Source organism: Lonchura striata, chromosome 8 (genome assembly GCF_046129695.1).
Source record: "Lonchura striata isolate bLonStr1 chromosome 8, bLonStr1.mat, whole genome shotgun sequence".
NCBI classification, from domain to species: domain Eukaryota; kingdom Metazoa; phylum Chordata; class Aves; order Passeriformes; family Estrildidae; genus Lonchura; species Lonchura striata.
The window spans coordinates 19,961,438-19,977,603 of NC_134610.1; the positions used below are offsets into that span (position 1 = coordinate 19,961,438).

The window sequence follows — 16,166 nt, forward strand, 5'->3', positions numbered from 1 at the left end:
CAGTGTCACCTTTACTTGAATTTTCCCACCCTAGTTATCCTGAGGCTCTGTCATTTCATTTGATAATCTAAGTATATTTTTCATTGTGTTTCATCATTTTTCTCTGTTTACATGTTTTCTATCCTTTTCAAATTGGAAAAGTTGTCATAAGTATCAGGTGGCAAGAGTTTATTGTTTTCTCCATGTTACAAGGAAATATCCTGTGTCTTGTCCATGTATGTTAGTGTTGAAAGTAAAATTTAGACCTCCCAGGCTCCTAGGCCTATGCTTATTCAATTAGAAAATATTACTTGACTCCAGATTATCTCATAAGAAATAGGAAGCGTGTGCTATTTCTGGTGTGCAATCTGGCTGAGTATTTCCTTTTCTTCATGCATATTTTACATATATTTTGACAAATTTTGGTGCCAGTTTTAAATATGCAGCACATGCCATGTTTAAAGCTGTTTTGTTGTGGTTTATTTACTAGAGCTGCATTTTCCCCTGTGATATGAAACAGAGTTCAATTTCCTTCAATGGAATGTGCTGCAGAGACCCAAACTGTTCAAGAGAAACATCAATTTCCAGTTAAATTGCACAACACATGTACAGACTAGGCTGAGCTGAAACTAGAATTCAGGTCACAGACAGAATGAGTACTGTGGTTTCATTCTGCTCCTTGTCTTGGTTTGAGACACAGGTGTCTGCCAAGGAAGGCAGGGACCTCCTTTGGAATAGAAAATATGACCTCTTACTCTTTGAATTATTATTATAACTTTGAAATTAAAAGGGGCTTTCAGGCAAAGATATGGGGAAAGGAGTAATAGTTCTTTATTAATATATATACACATGTAGATGTATTTAACAAGACAAGCAACCAACAGCAATGGCAGCAGCACCAAAGCAAAGCGAACCCGGCCCGGCCCAGCCCAGCCCGGCCCGGCCCGGCCCAGGGGCCGCGGGCGCTTCCCTTCGGTGCAGTTCCGGGCACGGCCGGCAGGGGCGCTGCCTGCCCCGGCCCGGCAGGGGGCGCTGTGGCGCGGGCTCGGCCGCGTCTCCCTCACGGGCGATGGCGGCGGGCTGGGCGGGGAGGCGGCTGCGGCGGGAACTCGGAGCGGCCGCTGCAACGGCACAGGCGGGCACGCTCCAGGGTGGACCTCCAGCACTTCTTCTTTGTGTGCTAAAGTTGTCTGCCTCTCTATATAGGGTTGTGTAAATCAGTTAAGAGTGAATACTGAACTTCTGCTTCCAGCGGTACTTCCCTTTGTCCAGTGCTGATCGGCCTTTCTGCTGATCCGTACACAGCACAGCAGGATCCCTCAGGCAGACAGCAAAGTGGCAACTCCATCCCAGCCTCTAGAAATTCCAAACTTAGTTGTTTTTGCTTTAAATAAGCTCAATTGATTAAGTGGTAATAGACTAAGTGGTAATAGAATGAAAAACCTAACAAAAATATTAATGTATTCTAACACTAGAAAAAATATTTTGATAATATTTTCTGACATACACTGCATGATAGAGAATGTTCTCAATTGATTCTGGTCTCAGGTCTCTAGTTGCTTGTTCAGATAAATTGCTGTTATACTAAAGCAAGTTTCACAGTGTAAACACTAGTTCTTACTAACATGGGTTCCTTTGGATCCTGCTTCTTTCCAGGGTTGTTTCCTTGGCTCAGCAGGAATTGCTACCTGGGCCCTTAGTGTTGGACAGACAGCACCAATTTCATTACAAAATATTAAAGAGCCTACACAATATCACAGGGCATAAAAGACATTTTTCTTAGAAACCTGTGTTCCTTCTTCTGTCAGCTCTTTAGGGGTAATCACAGGAAACAGAAGGTCTCCTTAGAAGAGATTTTATAGAGAAGCTTCTGTTTTTCTGTAGAAGTCCAAAGGTACAGTTCCAGATTGAGCACATAAACACGTCCTTAAAACCTGATGCATAAAACTAAATGAATGCAGAAAGGAAGACAGAGAAAATACAAATAGCAGGCATTTAAGTGACTGTGATATATGCACAGTTTTGAATGCATATATGTATAAAAATAAACTCTTCCCAAACCCTGCATATACATAATTAAATTCATTGCAAAATATGAGAAATCACCACATCTTCTCATTAGGTCTTCCTACTTAATATTTTTCCATGTACAAAGGCATCCACAAACAGTGATTTTTAAAGACAGTCTTATTGGGCTAGTTTAAAATGAACTGTTCCATTCAGATGTGACAGCTTGGTATTTCTGGGCAATCTGATAATATGAATTTATAGCAGTTCTGACTTCTTGAGCAGCAATTTAGCAAGCTAATTAGGATGAAGATTGTAGCTAATCATTCCGTCACTTAAATCAACATCTTTTCTCAATGTCTAGATAAGTTTGAAGATAACTTACGATGTAAATACTTTTGGAGACCAAAAGGAGTGGAACTGTCATTTGGAATTCAGCACTATGCTGGAAAGGTAAGGTCATGTGATTTTTACTTAGTTCAAGTAATAGTGGTATGGTCATCACTTGTTTTTATCCAGAGTTTCTGTTTTATGGTTTTTTCCCCTCATTTTAATAGAAAAAATGATAAAGTTTATGCAAGCACAGACTCTACAGTGGAACTTTCATGTGTAGCAGTCCATTTCAGAGCCTATCCTTGGGATTCTTACACAGATTCTGTAGACAGTAAGCATCTTTTTTCTGCAAGAAACCTGGCCTCAGAAATGCCAGTACTACAGTCAACTGAAAGGAGGGACTCTATGGAGCCAGGGCAGGCTGTGTGCTTAGTAACAGCATGTGAATGCCACACTAGTGCTGTGTGACTGTCTTGCAGAGTGTCATGCAAAGTATATGCATGAAAAGCAATGAAAACCAGTATGTGTAACAGAACTTGAAATCCTATAGAGTGCATTGGAAAGACTGGGACTTGCTAGTAGAGGTGATTTCTTGAACTTTGTACCTTTTGTTCTCAGAGATTCACATTCACGTATTATTTTATATGGGGAGTAACAGTCCAGTTTTCACCATAACATGTGCTTTGCTTGCTCAGGACCTAATATTTGTTCACAGACAAAATCAAAATAGCCATGTTTTATATAGTTAGCAATTAAGTCTCACCTCTGGATCATTATAAAACTCCAGAATTTTAAGATGTATTCTAGTAACTTCGGTCAGGCTGTATTGTTAAGAATAATTATTAAAATTCACATAGTTTTAGTTAATTTTTTGTACCCACATGGTACAAAAAACAATACTGGCCAGTTTTCTATTGCCAGAGAACATTCAATTTCTGTGTAAATTAATGATTAATGGACTCCAGGGAAATTGGACTAGAGTGGAATATTGCTAGTGATAATAAAACAGCTCTGGAAATCATTGCAATTAAACAACATGAAAAATTAACCAATTCTTATATTAATACAAATATCCAGGCATTAATTTCTATTGGAAATGGTTAAAATAATTGAAATAGAGGAATGTTTTGTTGTCCTAATACAATTTTCAGTGCCATGAGAAGCTGATTACCTACAGTGTGTCCAACTTACTACTGTTCCTCCATCAGGTCTACTTATAGATCACAGGTTTGATGCAGAAAGTGACCACCTGAGAACCATTTCTTACATCACAAGTAAATGATCAACTGAAGCTTTAATGAAGTATCTTTGTTGTATTGCATCATGCAATGGCATGGCCAAGCATAGCACAACAGGATTTAAGCCATTTAACCCAATTTGATATGCAATAGCATTTATATAGCCAGTTTTCATTCTGAACACACTGCTCTAGTTCACTTTTAAGACCTTTGCAGGTAATTCATTTGCTTTTCAGACCAAGCTGGCTGTGTACTTGGTCATCCTGAGTGTTCATGTTCTAAAGAATGTTGTGGCGTTGAGTAACCCTTTTTGTCAAAATTTCTGATTCTGTTTTCCCACACTAGGTATTATATGATGCCTCTGCATTCCTTGAGAAGAACAGAGACACTCTTCCTGCTGACATAGTGGTGGTCTTACGAACTTCAGAGAACAAGCTTCTTCAGCAGCTGTTCTCTAGCCCATTAACAAAAACAGGTATGTTCTGCACAGCTTTGCTAACATTGCAACTTCTTCAGCGGCCTGTTCCTCTCAAACTCTTACTTGATTCTGGACATTTTTTTTCAATAATTTTATCGTATCTCCTTTCCAGAGTGTTTTTTCTCTGATTTTAAGATTTCATTTATTGTCATGAATCTTGTGCAGCAAGATTCTTCCCTGACTCCAGAGAAAGGGGGATTATCAGATGTGTAAGGCAAGAGCTCATTCTCAGAGCAGGATAAAAATATGGGAGTTTCTAGTTCTTAGTCCTTTATTAAGATCAGTACTCAGTTGGTAGATTCTTGTGTACCATGACTTACAGTTCATAAATCATGTGATATAGATCAAGGTGTTTTGGAGGCAATATCCTACTATTTAGAAGCACTGATATAATACATAGTATCCTAAAAATTGCAAAAGCCATATACTAACAGGCTAGAAGTGATTCTGTTGATATAAAGCTTGTAGACTTTGACTTACATGAAAGTGCCAGATCTGTATCTAAATAAAACAGCAAGATGAAGTTTGATTACTCCATAGATAGGTGCCAGAATGCCAGTACCATATGCAAATGATAGTTCTACAGTATCCATGCAAACAAGCCAGCAAATGAATACTTCTCTCGATACTTTTAAAGCGTCGCTTTCATAATGGGTGGGAAAAATATGTAATACTAAATCTAAATACAATGGATTGTACTAGATTGCAAAATTATTGTGAGCTAACATATGGAGATGAGGTTGTATGTTTAGGTAGAAATACTTGGTAGATGCATTAGATAATGCAGCATAGGTTTTTTGTATATTGGCTGTAGGTGCAACTCTATGCCTGTGCAGCAGCTCTCTGCCTTGAATTTCTTGTCAGTAACCCATTTGTAGCATCTGGTGATGCATATAACCTCTCTTGACATTTCTGTATAGAAAAAGAACATATGGGGGAAAAATTACATTGAGCTGTTTTTATACATGTAAAATTGATATCATAATATCTGTTTTGTTTATATACTACAGAGGATAGATTTCTGTTACAGAGTAATTTTTCCTGTAATTGAAAGGCTTTCGACTACCTCGCCTCAAATTATACTTTGAGAGGTCCCTGAGAAGTGGGGATCCAGTGTGGAATCTGCTTCTCCTTTTAGCTGTAAGGAGTTTAGATGGAAAAGAGTATAGTTTATGATGGAGGATTGGTTTGTGCCCAAGTGGGGAGCAAAGGATCTTTCTGTCTATAACTACTCTACATTTGAGTCTGTGTTAAATTGATAAAAGAGATTCTGATCAAGCAAAGCAAGAAAGAAAGCGCACACATGGTCAAATGTGCCTCCACACCCCTCTTGACAAGCTGCTTTATACCTTAGAGCTATTGTCAGAATGAAACCATTTGGGTTCTTTGTCCTGTTACCAGTCCAAATTATTGCAAATATACTTTTTATTTTATTGCTATTTTTAAATCAGAATGCTAATGCCTTCATACAAATTCATCTTTTTCTGGCTTTATAGAGTTATTTTCAGTAGCAGCAGCACTCATCTTGAGTATTTTGCCTGAGATGCATAGAAGGTTCAGTACGAGATACTGCTCATTGCAGTTAATGTACAGTTACCATGCTGGTGTATTTCACCTAATTTTTTTAGGTCTCTTACATTCTTGTTTCCTATTCACATTAACTGAATGCTTTCTCCCTCCATTTTCCTTTCTGTGAAGAGCACACAGCAAGTTAAGTGTTTTCGGTATTTGTCAAGTTGGTACAGGACATCCTGATGAAAAAATCATAGTGCATGTGCATGATGTTATAAGAACAGCTTAAAGCTCTTATGTAATTTTTATTTTTAAAAAGCCTTTGTGATTTTGCTCTTTTTTTCCAGCTGTCTGATATAATTGACATTCACATCTTGTGTTGGGGCCTCTGTGTTCTAAAATCAGATTGTTGCCAGGTTTAGTTTTGGCAGCTTGCAAGATAAATGAAAGGTCTGGCTGAGAGCAGAAGGCATTGCTGGCAATGCTACTTTGTCTGCTCAGTGAAGAAAGATAATGCTATTCTTTTAACTTTCTACAAAGATGCATTTGTAAACAGAAGAATAGTGAACGTGTATGTGTCCCATTGTACTCTGTCCCTGTTTCTCAGCCCTCTTCCCTCCACTCAACATGTGCTTCATTCCTAAAGAAAAGCAGAAAAAATACAGATTAAGTTTCATAATATTGGTACAACTTTTGGTCAATTACTGACTAATGCAAAAGTTAGTAATTTACATGGAAGCCATATTCTGTCTTTCTCTTTTAACCCTGGCTTGAAATGGCCTTTCTGACAGTATGTGTGGTGTTCTGTTTGAAGATGAGTGGCAGCACATTCTCACATCTACTGGCAGCTATCTCTGGAATGTGCAGTGTAGGTGGGTTTTGCCAAACAGCGGTCTCCCATACGTGTCGCATCCACTGGGTGGTGCTATCCCAGAGGCGTGAGGGAATGCGAGACTGGAATCGTGGGTCTGACTAGGACTGAAAATGTAGTTCTTTAAATACCAATAAGAACAAAAAGATGCCTTTCCCACCCTGACATGATCCTCTGTTTGAAGTATATTTATATAACTGTCATATCTTCCCCTGTCAAAAACTGAGCAGCATAAAGAAAATATATACTAAATAGCTACATTCTTTTACTAATTTAAGAACATATTAATCCTTGTAATTTATCAAGTACACTTATCCCCTCTCAACAAATGCTTCTATTTCACGGTAGCAGTCTGTGCAGTTTAAAGGGCCAGAAATTAACAGCAGGACATTAAAAATGCATCTGTAATAGTAATTTATCATTAATAGAGTATGCAGCTATGAGACATATGAGACACTGTCATATGAGACATTGGAATTTAAACATTCTAGAACTAATTTTGTAGCATATACAGCTTGTTTTGTAATCTTTCAGTGGAAATCTAGTAATGTTTAGTGTGTTTTGAAATCTGCACTTTCTAGGGCCTTTATACTTCAAAATTGAATGAATGTATTCTGATTTAACCTAATAGTTCTCCCACGTGCTTCCATGTCACGTTTTTCTATAGACACAGCTTCTTGTGCTGCCACTACTGTAGATGAATATGCACTTTCCCATTTAGATAGAATATGTTTCTGATTGTCTCTGGGTTTAGATTATAACTGTTGCTGCTAAAGTATTAGAGAGAAGAGGAATCACATGAAGTAGAAAATAGAGTCCTGAATAGAGGATTTTTGTTGGAAAAATTAAGGACAGCCTTGGTACATTCACCATTGAGGAGTCAGACCATTTTGCTCACTGTCCTAATACTCGATAATTTTTGCAGAATCACTAATAAGGGGTGGTACTGTTGTATTACTTGGGCAAAGCACCCCTGGGGGTTTTTGAGTCTGCAAGGTTTTTATCTTCTTAGAAAAGCTGCATCATAACAAGATCTTCAACTTTTGAAACAATCTCTGCAGACTTTTGTCCTTGCCATGACTCACAGATTTAGAACTTTGACCAAGTTATCTTCTGCAGGGAGAGAAAAGGCAAATCCTCCAACCTTCCCACCAGAAGAGTAGAGATACTGCAAAACATCCTTGTCCTCGCTCTGAGGATCAATAGGGGTTTTGCTTGGCTACAGAGAAGAAATATAAGCAACAGAAAAAATACAAGCCAGAGAAGACATACTACAGTAACATCATATCTAATAATTTTAATAGCATTCGGTATTACTCACAGATTAGGGTAATGGAGTATCAATATATCATTGCTTAAAAACACTCCTTGTATGTGGTGTCTGTATATTTAAGCATAAATATAATTCTTCATTGAAGAGATTTGGGATGAGAGTTTTCACAGCTAGGATGAAGGGTTTGGCTAGTCATGTTCTAACAAGGTAATATTTTTGGCCAAAGTAGAATTTTTTTCCAGACATGAGCTGTTTATAATTCACCTGTCTAAAGGTCATTTCCCCTCCTCAATATTGATTTTTTTAGTCTGTGTTCTTTCTGCCTTTGAGTCTCTAATCTTGATTACAAACATTTGATAAAAAATAATTATAAATAGTGTATATTTGTTTACTAAACCAAACAAAAATAAACAACTAATGGACCATGTACTAAGAGAGAATGTGAAAAAAATGTTTTAGGTTAGCTTGATGCACACTAAAGAACAAGAGAACTATGGCCTTTTGCAAAATCGCTTTAGAGAACTGCTTTTCACCACTTCTTGGTGACAAGAACATTGTCTTTAACTTGTGTGCAACTTGTGTGTAACTGAGTACTATCTTTAACTTGTGTGTAACTGTGATAGCATGTGATTCCCCATGATGAGTCAGAAACTGAAGGAAAGAGATACATGGAGTGTAATCTTGGCAAGTTGAAATCAGAGGTGCTTTGCAACTGTTTTCAGTAGAACCTAGTAGGTCTGAGCTGTCATGTTTGTCACTGTGCACTCCTATTGAGCACAGGCCCTTCCTCTAGCAACAAATAGATGTAGGTCTCTTCATTTGGTGTGTGTCATTCACTGAAATGCCGCATGCTTCCATTTGGGTTTAGTGTATTTTTTCCTCTTAATTCCATACCTCACAATAGAACCAAAGGCTCAAATACATTTTAATTTTACTTATTTATTCCACAATAAAATCTTACAATGGTACTTTTATGAGATCAGGCACTCTTAAGTCAAATGAATTGGAAACAAAGTCATTGTAATTACAGTATCTCTACTTAAAAATTAATCAGAATTTATGTTTTGTAAGAATTTTGGTAAAGTTAATAGAAGCTGTGTATTTCACTCAGGACATGGAGGCTTTCATACTTCTAACTGGTCTTTATGTTAAAAACGCAAAAATAGTTTTTGCTCTGCTGCCAGTGAGTTGTATGCAAAGAGAGGTTTTAAAGCACAGCTGTGCAGCATAACAGTCATGAACTTTACTGGGTTGCAGATGTGGGATATCAGTGAACTCAATTAATGGTAGCTTAACTGATTTTGGGAGGTAAAGTGATGAATTACTTTTTAGAGTTGTGCACTTGAACATTTTACAGCTCAATGTTTATTTTTCTTCATGTCCTAAGGTTTTGCATCATAGGACAAATGCAGTACAGATATTCATAAAACTTGTTAGCAATAGGATCCAAAACATGCTCTGAAAAAGCCATAAAAATGGAACTCATCTAGAAACAGGGCCATCTATCAGATCAAAGTTAAGGTCTCAGTCCTGCTAAAGCATTATATAAAGCATAACAATTATTTACAGTTGAGAATAACTCCCTATAAATAGTGTCAGTGAATCTCTGGAATTGCACATGGCAGTAAGCGCAACAGCTGAGAATTGTCAAATTAGATTTACCACAATAATATATGGTAAAGGGTGTTACCCAAACAGAATTATGCTGCTTTTTAATCTGAGACTTCACAGATTATATTGTACTGAAAATGAGCAAGAGGGCATAGATTTTTTTGGACACATTTTAGAATAGATCTTAATTAATTTACTGATTCAATTTATAATAGATTAACCTCTCTAAAACAAATCTTGAGAATAGTTTTTCTTTACCTTTTTCTCAGAAGAGATACCTTACCCAATTTTCATGTTTCTGGCCTAACTTCTCAATTGTATAATGAACATGATTTCCCAGTAGTGTATAGTAGTTAATCTTAGCATCGCATTGTATACTAATTAAATTCAAAATCTATTGATATTGAGGAAACAAAAAATACATCACATAAAAGATGTTTTTGTTTTTAATATTAATTAGTAGACTGTAGGATTTCACTGTTCACCATATAAAGAATTTAAATAGGGAAATATTCAGAGAACATTATACCATTGTTTAAATGAGTAGTTTACTTGACAGTTTCGATAGGCACTGTGTGCTGTAAGGTCAGACTGTGTCACAGATGCTCAGTATGTCATTGGAAGCATTCAGTAGCTCTGAAGATCAAATCCTAGAAGAGCATTATTTTTAAATTTCCTAGTGAGTTTTCAGAGCAGATACATTTCTTGAATATTCAGATAATCTTACTCATATGAATTTGCATGATGTTTTTTAGTGTGTCCTTAACAAAGAGTGTGCTTATATTTCCCACTCCTTCAAAATAATTGCATTAAGGGATTAATATATCTAAAGGATGAATGTAGTGGGTGGAAAATAAATCTCTATGCTAGAGCTTGTATATTAATTTCAGAGTATTTCATGCAGTCTTACTATGGTTTTGTAGTTTTATCATTTTTCTTTATTCCTTCACCTTACAGCAAGCTGTAAAGGCCAGAACTTTACTGAACCAGCATTATCTATTATTATTTGACTTTGTCTTCCATATTCCAACCTGACTTGTCTTGATGCAGGAGTAGTTGATTGAGCTGCCTGGATGGAGGTCACAGTGTGTGACAAAGAAAATGTGTTTGTGAATATTTGTATGAATGAGTATTTATTTCATTAAGAGTGGAGATACAAATATAATTAATGTTTTGCTTTACCACAGAAGTAACTGATTTTGTTTCAACTGTGATAATACACAGAAGTGCTGACATCTAGGGGAGCAGTGGTTCAGTTGAGAAGTCTTTGAGACTTGATTAAATTAGCTGTCAGCATCAATAATGCCTAGATTTCAGAAATGGGAAGGTCTGGGACTTTTATAAAAGTTATGTAACCTTGTTTCATTTTAAATTAACACTTTTAAAAACACAGTTCTTGCCTTGAAGCTTTGACACAGTTTTTTAGCCTGTCTAGACTTAGGATCTTGATGACTGAGGATAGTGATAGTGATAGTGAGGTCAGAGAAAATGTTCCATAATTTTTTTCCATTTGTTTTCCATTGCATCATTACACCTGAATTTTTGTCACTGAATTCACTGGGAATCTTCACTGGATTTAGTAGGATTTTGACCAGACTGTATGTATGGAGCAGATTCAGCAGCAGGTCCTGAGTGATTGAATATATACTTTAAAAGTTTTAAACATTGTATGGAGAATTAACATACTCTGGATATACAAGCAAAGGGCTAGAAATCACAGTTCTTGACTTCTCCCGGATTTCCTGTTTATTTATTGTTGTTGTAGAAACTTACTTTGTACTTTGGCCTCAAGTTAAACTGAGCACTATGAAGCTTTATAGATAGAACAATGAGATAACTATCATGTTCTTTATAATCATACTTTATCCAGAAAAGCATATATGATTTGAGGGGGAAATTTCTTGCATAATGTGCAAGAGAAAATATATCAACTACATAAAACAGTGAGTGAGACTAGAGCTGAATCAGAGCATAGGGTAACTATTTCCAGCCTGTATATGGTTTTAGAATTATTCTTCCACATACCTCTGGAAGAAAAAATAAACTTGTCCAGCCTGAGTAGATGTAAGTAGGACAAGGTTATTTTGACCAATGCTTAAAATCAGTGAAGAATTCCTCAACAATAAAGTTTCACAGAAAATTCACTTCTGTAGTTTTTTTTTTCTAATCTCAGAGATGTGGTACAGATAACTGGGCAATGTGCTGGAGCAGCAGAAAACCTTGTATTGATGGAGAGGTACTGTCCTGACAACAGCAGTGTTCTGTCCTGTCTGCTGTTCCCCAGAGAATTCAAGGTTTGTTGTACTGAGCTGATTACATACAATAGCATCAAACTGTACACTACAAGAGATATGTAAGGAAATTGCTAAGGACCATGTCTGAAAGAAATGGCCCATGTCTTCTGACAACATATAAATCATAAAAAGCAGAGCCCATTGGTTCCGTAATGCAGCAGCTGGAAGGCTGACTGGATCAGGCTGTGCCCAGCCTCTTTTCAGCCAACCTGTTGGTTTGGGTCTCCAGCTAGCCAGGTTACAGACCTAACTAAAGAAAATGGTGAACATGAAGCAGTAGAAAATCTCAGTATTGTTTATACAAGAACTTTTTCCAAATTTTTAAAGTGTTTTCTATTTTTGTCTAGGTGCAGCTTCATATAGTTAGCACTCACTGTACTTAGTGTGCCACTCCTATCCTTAGTCCTGTGTCTGGACAGAGATGCCCAACCTATGCCCTCCTGGCTGTGGCCAGATAGCAGTCTAGTCCCTGCTCTGCCACTCTGTTTTCTAGAATCACATGATCATCCCTTGACCTGTGCCCAGGAACTTTATCATGTTGTCAGGCTATACCATATGTGTTTTGCCTACTGTCTGTAAGTTTGGTTATGTCCTAGGACTATGAGAATCACGTAAGGTTTGCTTGTAATGTCCTATGACCACATACTGTGTCCATGATAATTCAGAAAGGTCTGTATTTCTGTGAACATACTCCTAGTCTAGTAGATGAATAAACATTTGGTTCAGTTTAGCTTGAAAATTTGGCATGTTGCTTAAAGCAGCAGTTAGTACTCAAGGTTATGTTAGAAAAATACCTTGGGCAGCACTATGAACTAGTTTAATTAGTACCATAATTTGTTCTTCTTTAGTAGGTAAGGATAAAAGTTAAGACCTTTCTTACTGACATCATACGCCACAGATCTATATTATGTGTAGATACTATGTATGTAGATATGTACGGAATACAGTAGGCAGTTTGACTTTCATTTTGTCTCAGCTGCTGTCAGTGTCTCTGTTCCCTTCCATTCTACAAGAAGCTTACTAAAATTAAAACAATAACATGGCAGTGTTGATGTTTACAAGCAAAGTTTTCTTTGTTGCTCTAGACATGGTGCTGTGTATTTGCCAGTGTGTTCCTTCGTAATCGGGAAGTGACCAGTGAAGTGCCTGCAACGTATGCAACAGAAAGCATAACAGCACTGAGCTTATACTCAGGTTCTCCAATCCCAGTCTAGCAATGTAAAGTTTTTAGTTATCTGTAAATATGATTGGTGTCTACTTCATGCTAAAAAGACTAAAGAAATCCTTCATCTAATTGAGAATCAGTATCAGAATTCCTCAGTTCATTATAGATTTTTCATTTCAAATAATCTGCACCAAAAGCATTCATATTTTTTCTCCTGAAGCAAATATTCACAATTAGATTATTCCCAGGTGGCTTCACTATTACTAAGCTTTTATGTTGATTAGATTCTGTTTGGTAATATGTATCTGATTTTGGAAACACTATTTATTTGGTTTATTTTTAATAGAAAGTAAAGTAATTGTCTTTTGAGAAGAAGAAGTAGTTGAGATCTATATGTATTGGTAGTTGTGCTCTACAAGACAGTATTTTTATAAATACATTCTTGTGTAAAATGTGTAGTATATGAGAAAATTGGATTCTTAGCTTTTTTATTGCACAAGATTAGCTTAAATTACTTCAATGACTCTCAATGACTCAAAAGAACAGAGTTTTGATAGACAGATTCAAATTAGTACCCAATAAAAAAAGTACATGTATTCATTTGTAGTTGAGCTAAAAGCTTAGTCTTACAGTAGCAGAAGATAAAAATGCATTATGGAGATAAGCAGTCGACTTCCTTTGGCCAGATAAAATGTACTGGAAGGAAAGACAGAGAAGAGTCTGTGTATGTCAAAGACATTGTCTGGCCCTGTACCTCTTCTGAAGTGTGAGTGCTTAGCTGTGATTAGAAGTAACATCAATGAAATATGAATGCATTGTAGCATTTCTGACCATATTATACTGTATCTAAATAGTGTTTGTAGTAACCCCTCTCTATCTGAACTAGAAGCATGAAAGAAATTATTAAAATATAATATATGAGAGTAAGGAAAGAGCTTTTTCTGGCCCTCTATATAATGGTAATATCCCTGGTACAACATGTACAGTAAGGTGACATTTTCATTAGGCTTTTTCTTGGTAAGTCATTTGCACTTCACAAACCGAACATTGTTTCAAAGCTTAACATATTTCTTACCTGGCATGCTCTTACTTTGGGAGGAGTGATCTATTGCAGGCATAACCAAAATGAGATTATAAATACAGTGCTGATATTGCTAATATTTGCTTGGTACTGCTTACAGAACCCATCACCTAAGAATAAATGAAGCACAAACCATAGGTAACATCAGAACATCCAGCCAGAGTGTGTACTTTTCCTAATTAGTACATAAAGTCACCAGCCGGACAAATCATTAATTCAGCCAGATCGCGCAGTGAGTAACTACCAAGAATGCAAATGAGCAGTCAGAAATGCTGACTAGTCCTTTTTGAGATCTGGAGACCACTTGCAAAGTTCAACTTGAAAAAGAAAAAAAAAACACATTTCTTTTTTGTGTGTGATGTAAAGACTTTCAAACTGCTCCTGCTTGATTTTGCACAATAGAAGAGATGCTGTTCTTTGATAATATGGTCTTTCTCACCTAGCTGAAATGAGGCATCAGTGAAGAAAATTTTTGCAGAGATGTGAGATCTTCTAAATGGCTTCAAGACAAAGGGAGGTTTTCTGAGCATTGGCACTGAGCTTAGCCAGGGAGCACATAGATTTTGTGCTGCTACTTCTTTTTCTCTTGAAAACTCTTAAGACCATTTCACAAACTTTAATGTCTAAAACTTCTTAAATCATTAAAGAGAATGCTTTAACTTAATTCTTAACTTTATTGAACTGATGAAAAAAAGAGAAACATTAGGTCTGACTGACTCCTCCATTGTTACAATGAATCCCAGAGACCTTAGTCTCTGAGCCAGGTGCATAGGTAGGAGCCTTAATTGTTCAGATGAGCAGTCCTATTGAACTGAAGTGCATGTGAGTAAAATTAAACATGGACATGCTTAAAAGATTAATCCTAACTTTAACCATTAACTTTCTTTCCCCTCCTTCAAAAAAAACCCAAAACAAACAGACCAAAAAAAAAAAACCAAAAAAAAAAAACCCAACAAAACAAAACAAAAACAAACCACCAAAAAACAAAAAACCAAACCAAAATCCCCAAAACATAAGACAATTTTGAGAGGATTTTATATTACTTGGATTTAATGTAGGTAGCATTTGGTCTGCAGGGATGTAATTTGTATTTTGTCTAAAGTTTTGACTATATAATTGGTGTGAAGCTGGATTTCTAAAAAGCACAGTGCAATCTTTCACCCTTTCACCAGTTTAACCTTTCAAGGAACCCACGACAGTTTGAGCTACCCATGTTATTATCTATAAATATTTGTTCTTTAAATATGGATGCTTTCCACAAAGTGGATTAACATTTAATTATTTTTGATGTGTTAAGGTATACATTACTTTGTAAATGAAAATCAAATGCAGGGATGGGTACCAAATTTTACTGACTGTGAACACCCTGGGTGAAACATTTCTTATTATGTAGACTAATTTTCAAACCACATTAATTCTGTTCATTAGTTTTAATGGGTTAGATATGTTAAAGATTGGTAGTTATTTTTCCTGAGCATGAGCTACACGAGATAAGTAATTCAGAAATTTTTATTGAAGTATCATTTTGTGTTTCAGCTGAAAAAGAAAATCCTAGTAATATTTTTTCCATGGATCCAATGTAATGCTACAAGTAATTGCATAGAAATTCACTTGACACATGAAATAAGCACTGGTAAGAATCCATTCCTAGAAGGAAGTAACTACTGAACAAAGGCATGATAGGTAAAGCGTTTCTTTTTTTAGGTGGACACTGAACACTTTGGGTTTTTTTTTTTTTCCTTGGGGTTTTGTTTTGTTTTGTTGGTTTTTGTTCGTTATTTTTTATTGTGATTAATTAAAAGGTTTATTTATTTGCTTGGCTTACCAGATCAGAAATGTTTAGTTTTAGTTTTGCATGAGGAACTAAGGCAGAACTCAGGGTTATTAATTATAAACCCTAGAAATCTAATGCCAGCAGTGAGTGTGGTGAACCTTGAGTAGCTGTAGAACCATTCTAAATTTTATTTCATTATTAGAGTTTTTTAAGTTGTTACAAAATGAAACAAAATTTTAGTAATTTTAAACAGTCTGATTCAAAGTCCTTTCTTCTCCCAGCTCTCCTCTTTTATCATGTGTTATCAGTTCTTCAGTGTAAGGCTTTTAAGCTTTAGACTTGCTAATCTGAAACTTTGCCAAAAACAAACTTTCCAAGCTATTTTAGCCAAAAAAGTCCCAAAAGAGTAATTTCTAACATACAAAAGTAGCAAAATTGCAACTGGGAGAAAAATTATTTCACCATCTACTTGTTCATTGAAGTCCTCATTTTAACTTCTGAGAGATACATGTATTTACAGTATGTACCATGCATGTGCATCGATATTCAA

General features: G+C 36.2%; 1 protein-coding gene across 2 annotated transcripts in view; it reads left to right on the forward strand.

Moving 5' to 3' along the window:
• MYO3B (myosin IIIB) overlaps positions 1-16,166 on the forward strand; it is a 171,710-nt gene that overhangs the window by 75,542 nt on the left and 80,002 nt on the right. For both annotated transcript variants that reach the window (XM_031505414.2, XM_077785039.1), the window contains exons 20-21: positions 2,351-2,439; positions 3,903-4,032. In XM_031505414.2, the coding sequence (XP_031361274.2) occupies positions 2,351-2,439; positions 3,903-4,032 (219 nt within the window). The remainder of the gene's footprint in view (positions 1-2,350; positions 2,440-3,902; positions 4,033-16,166) is intronic.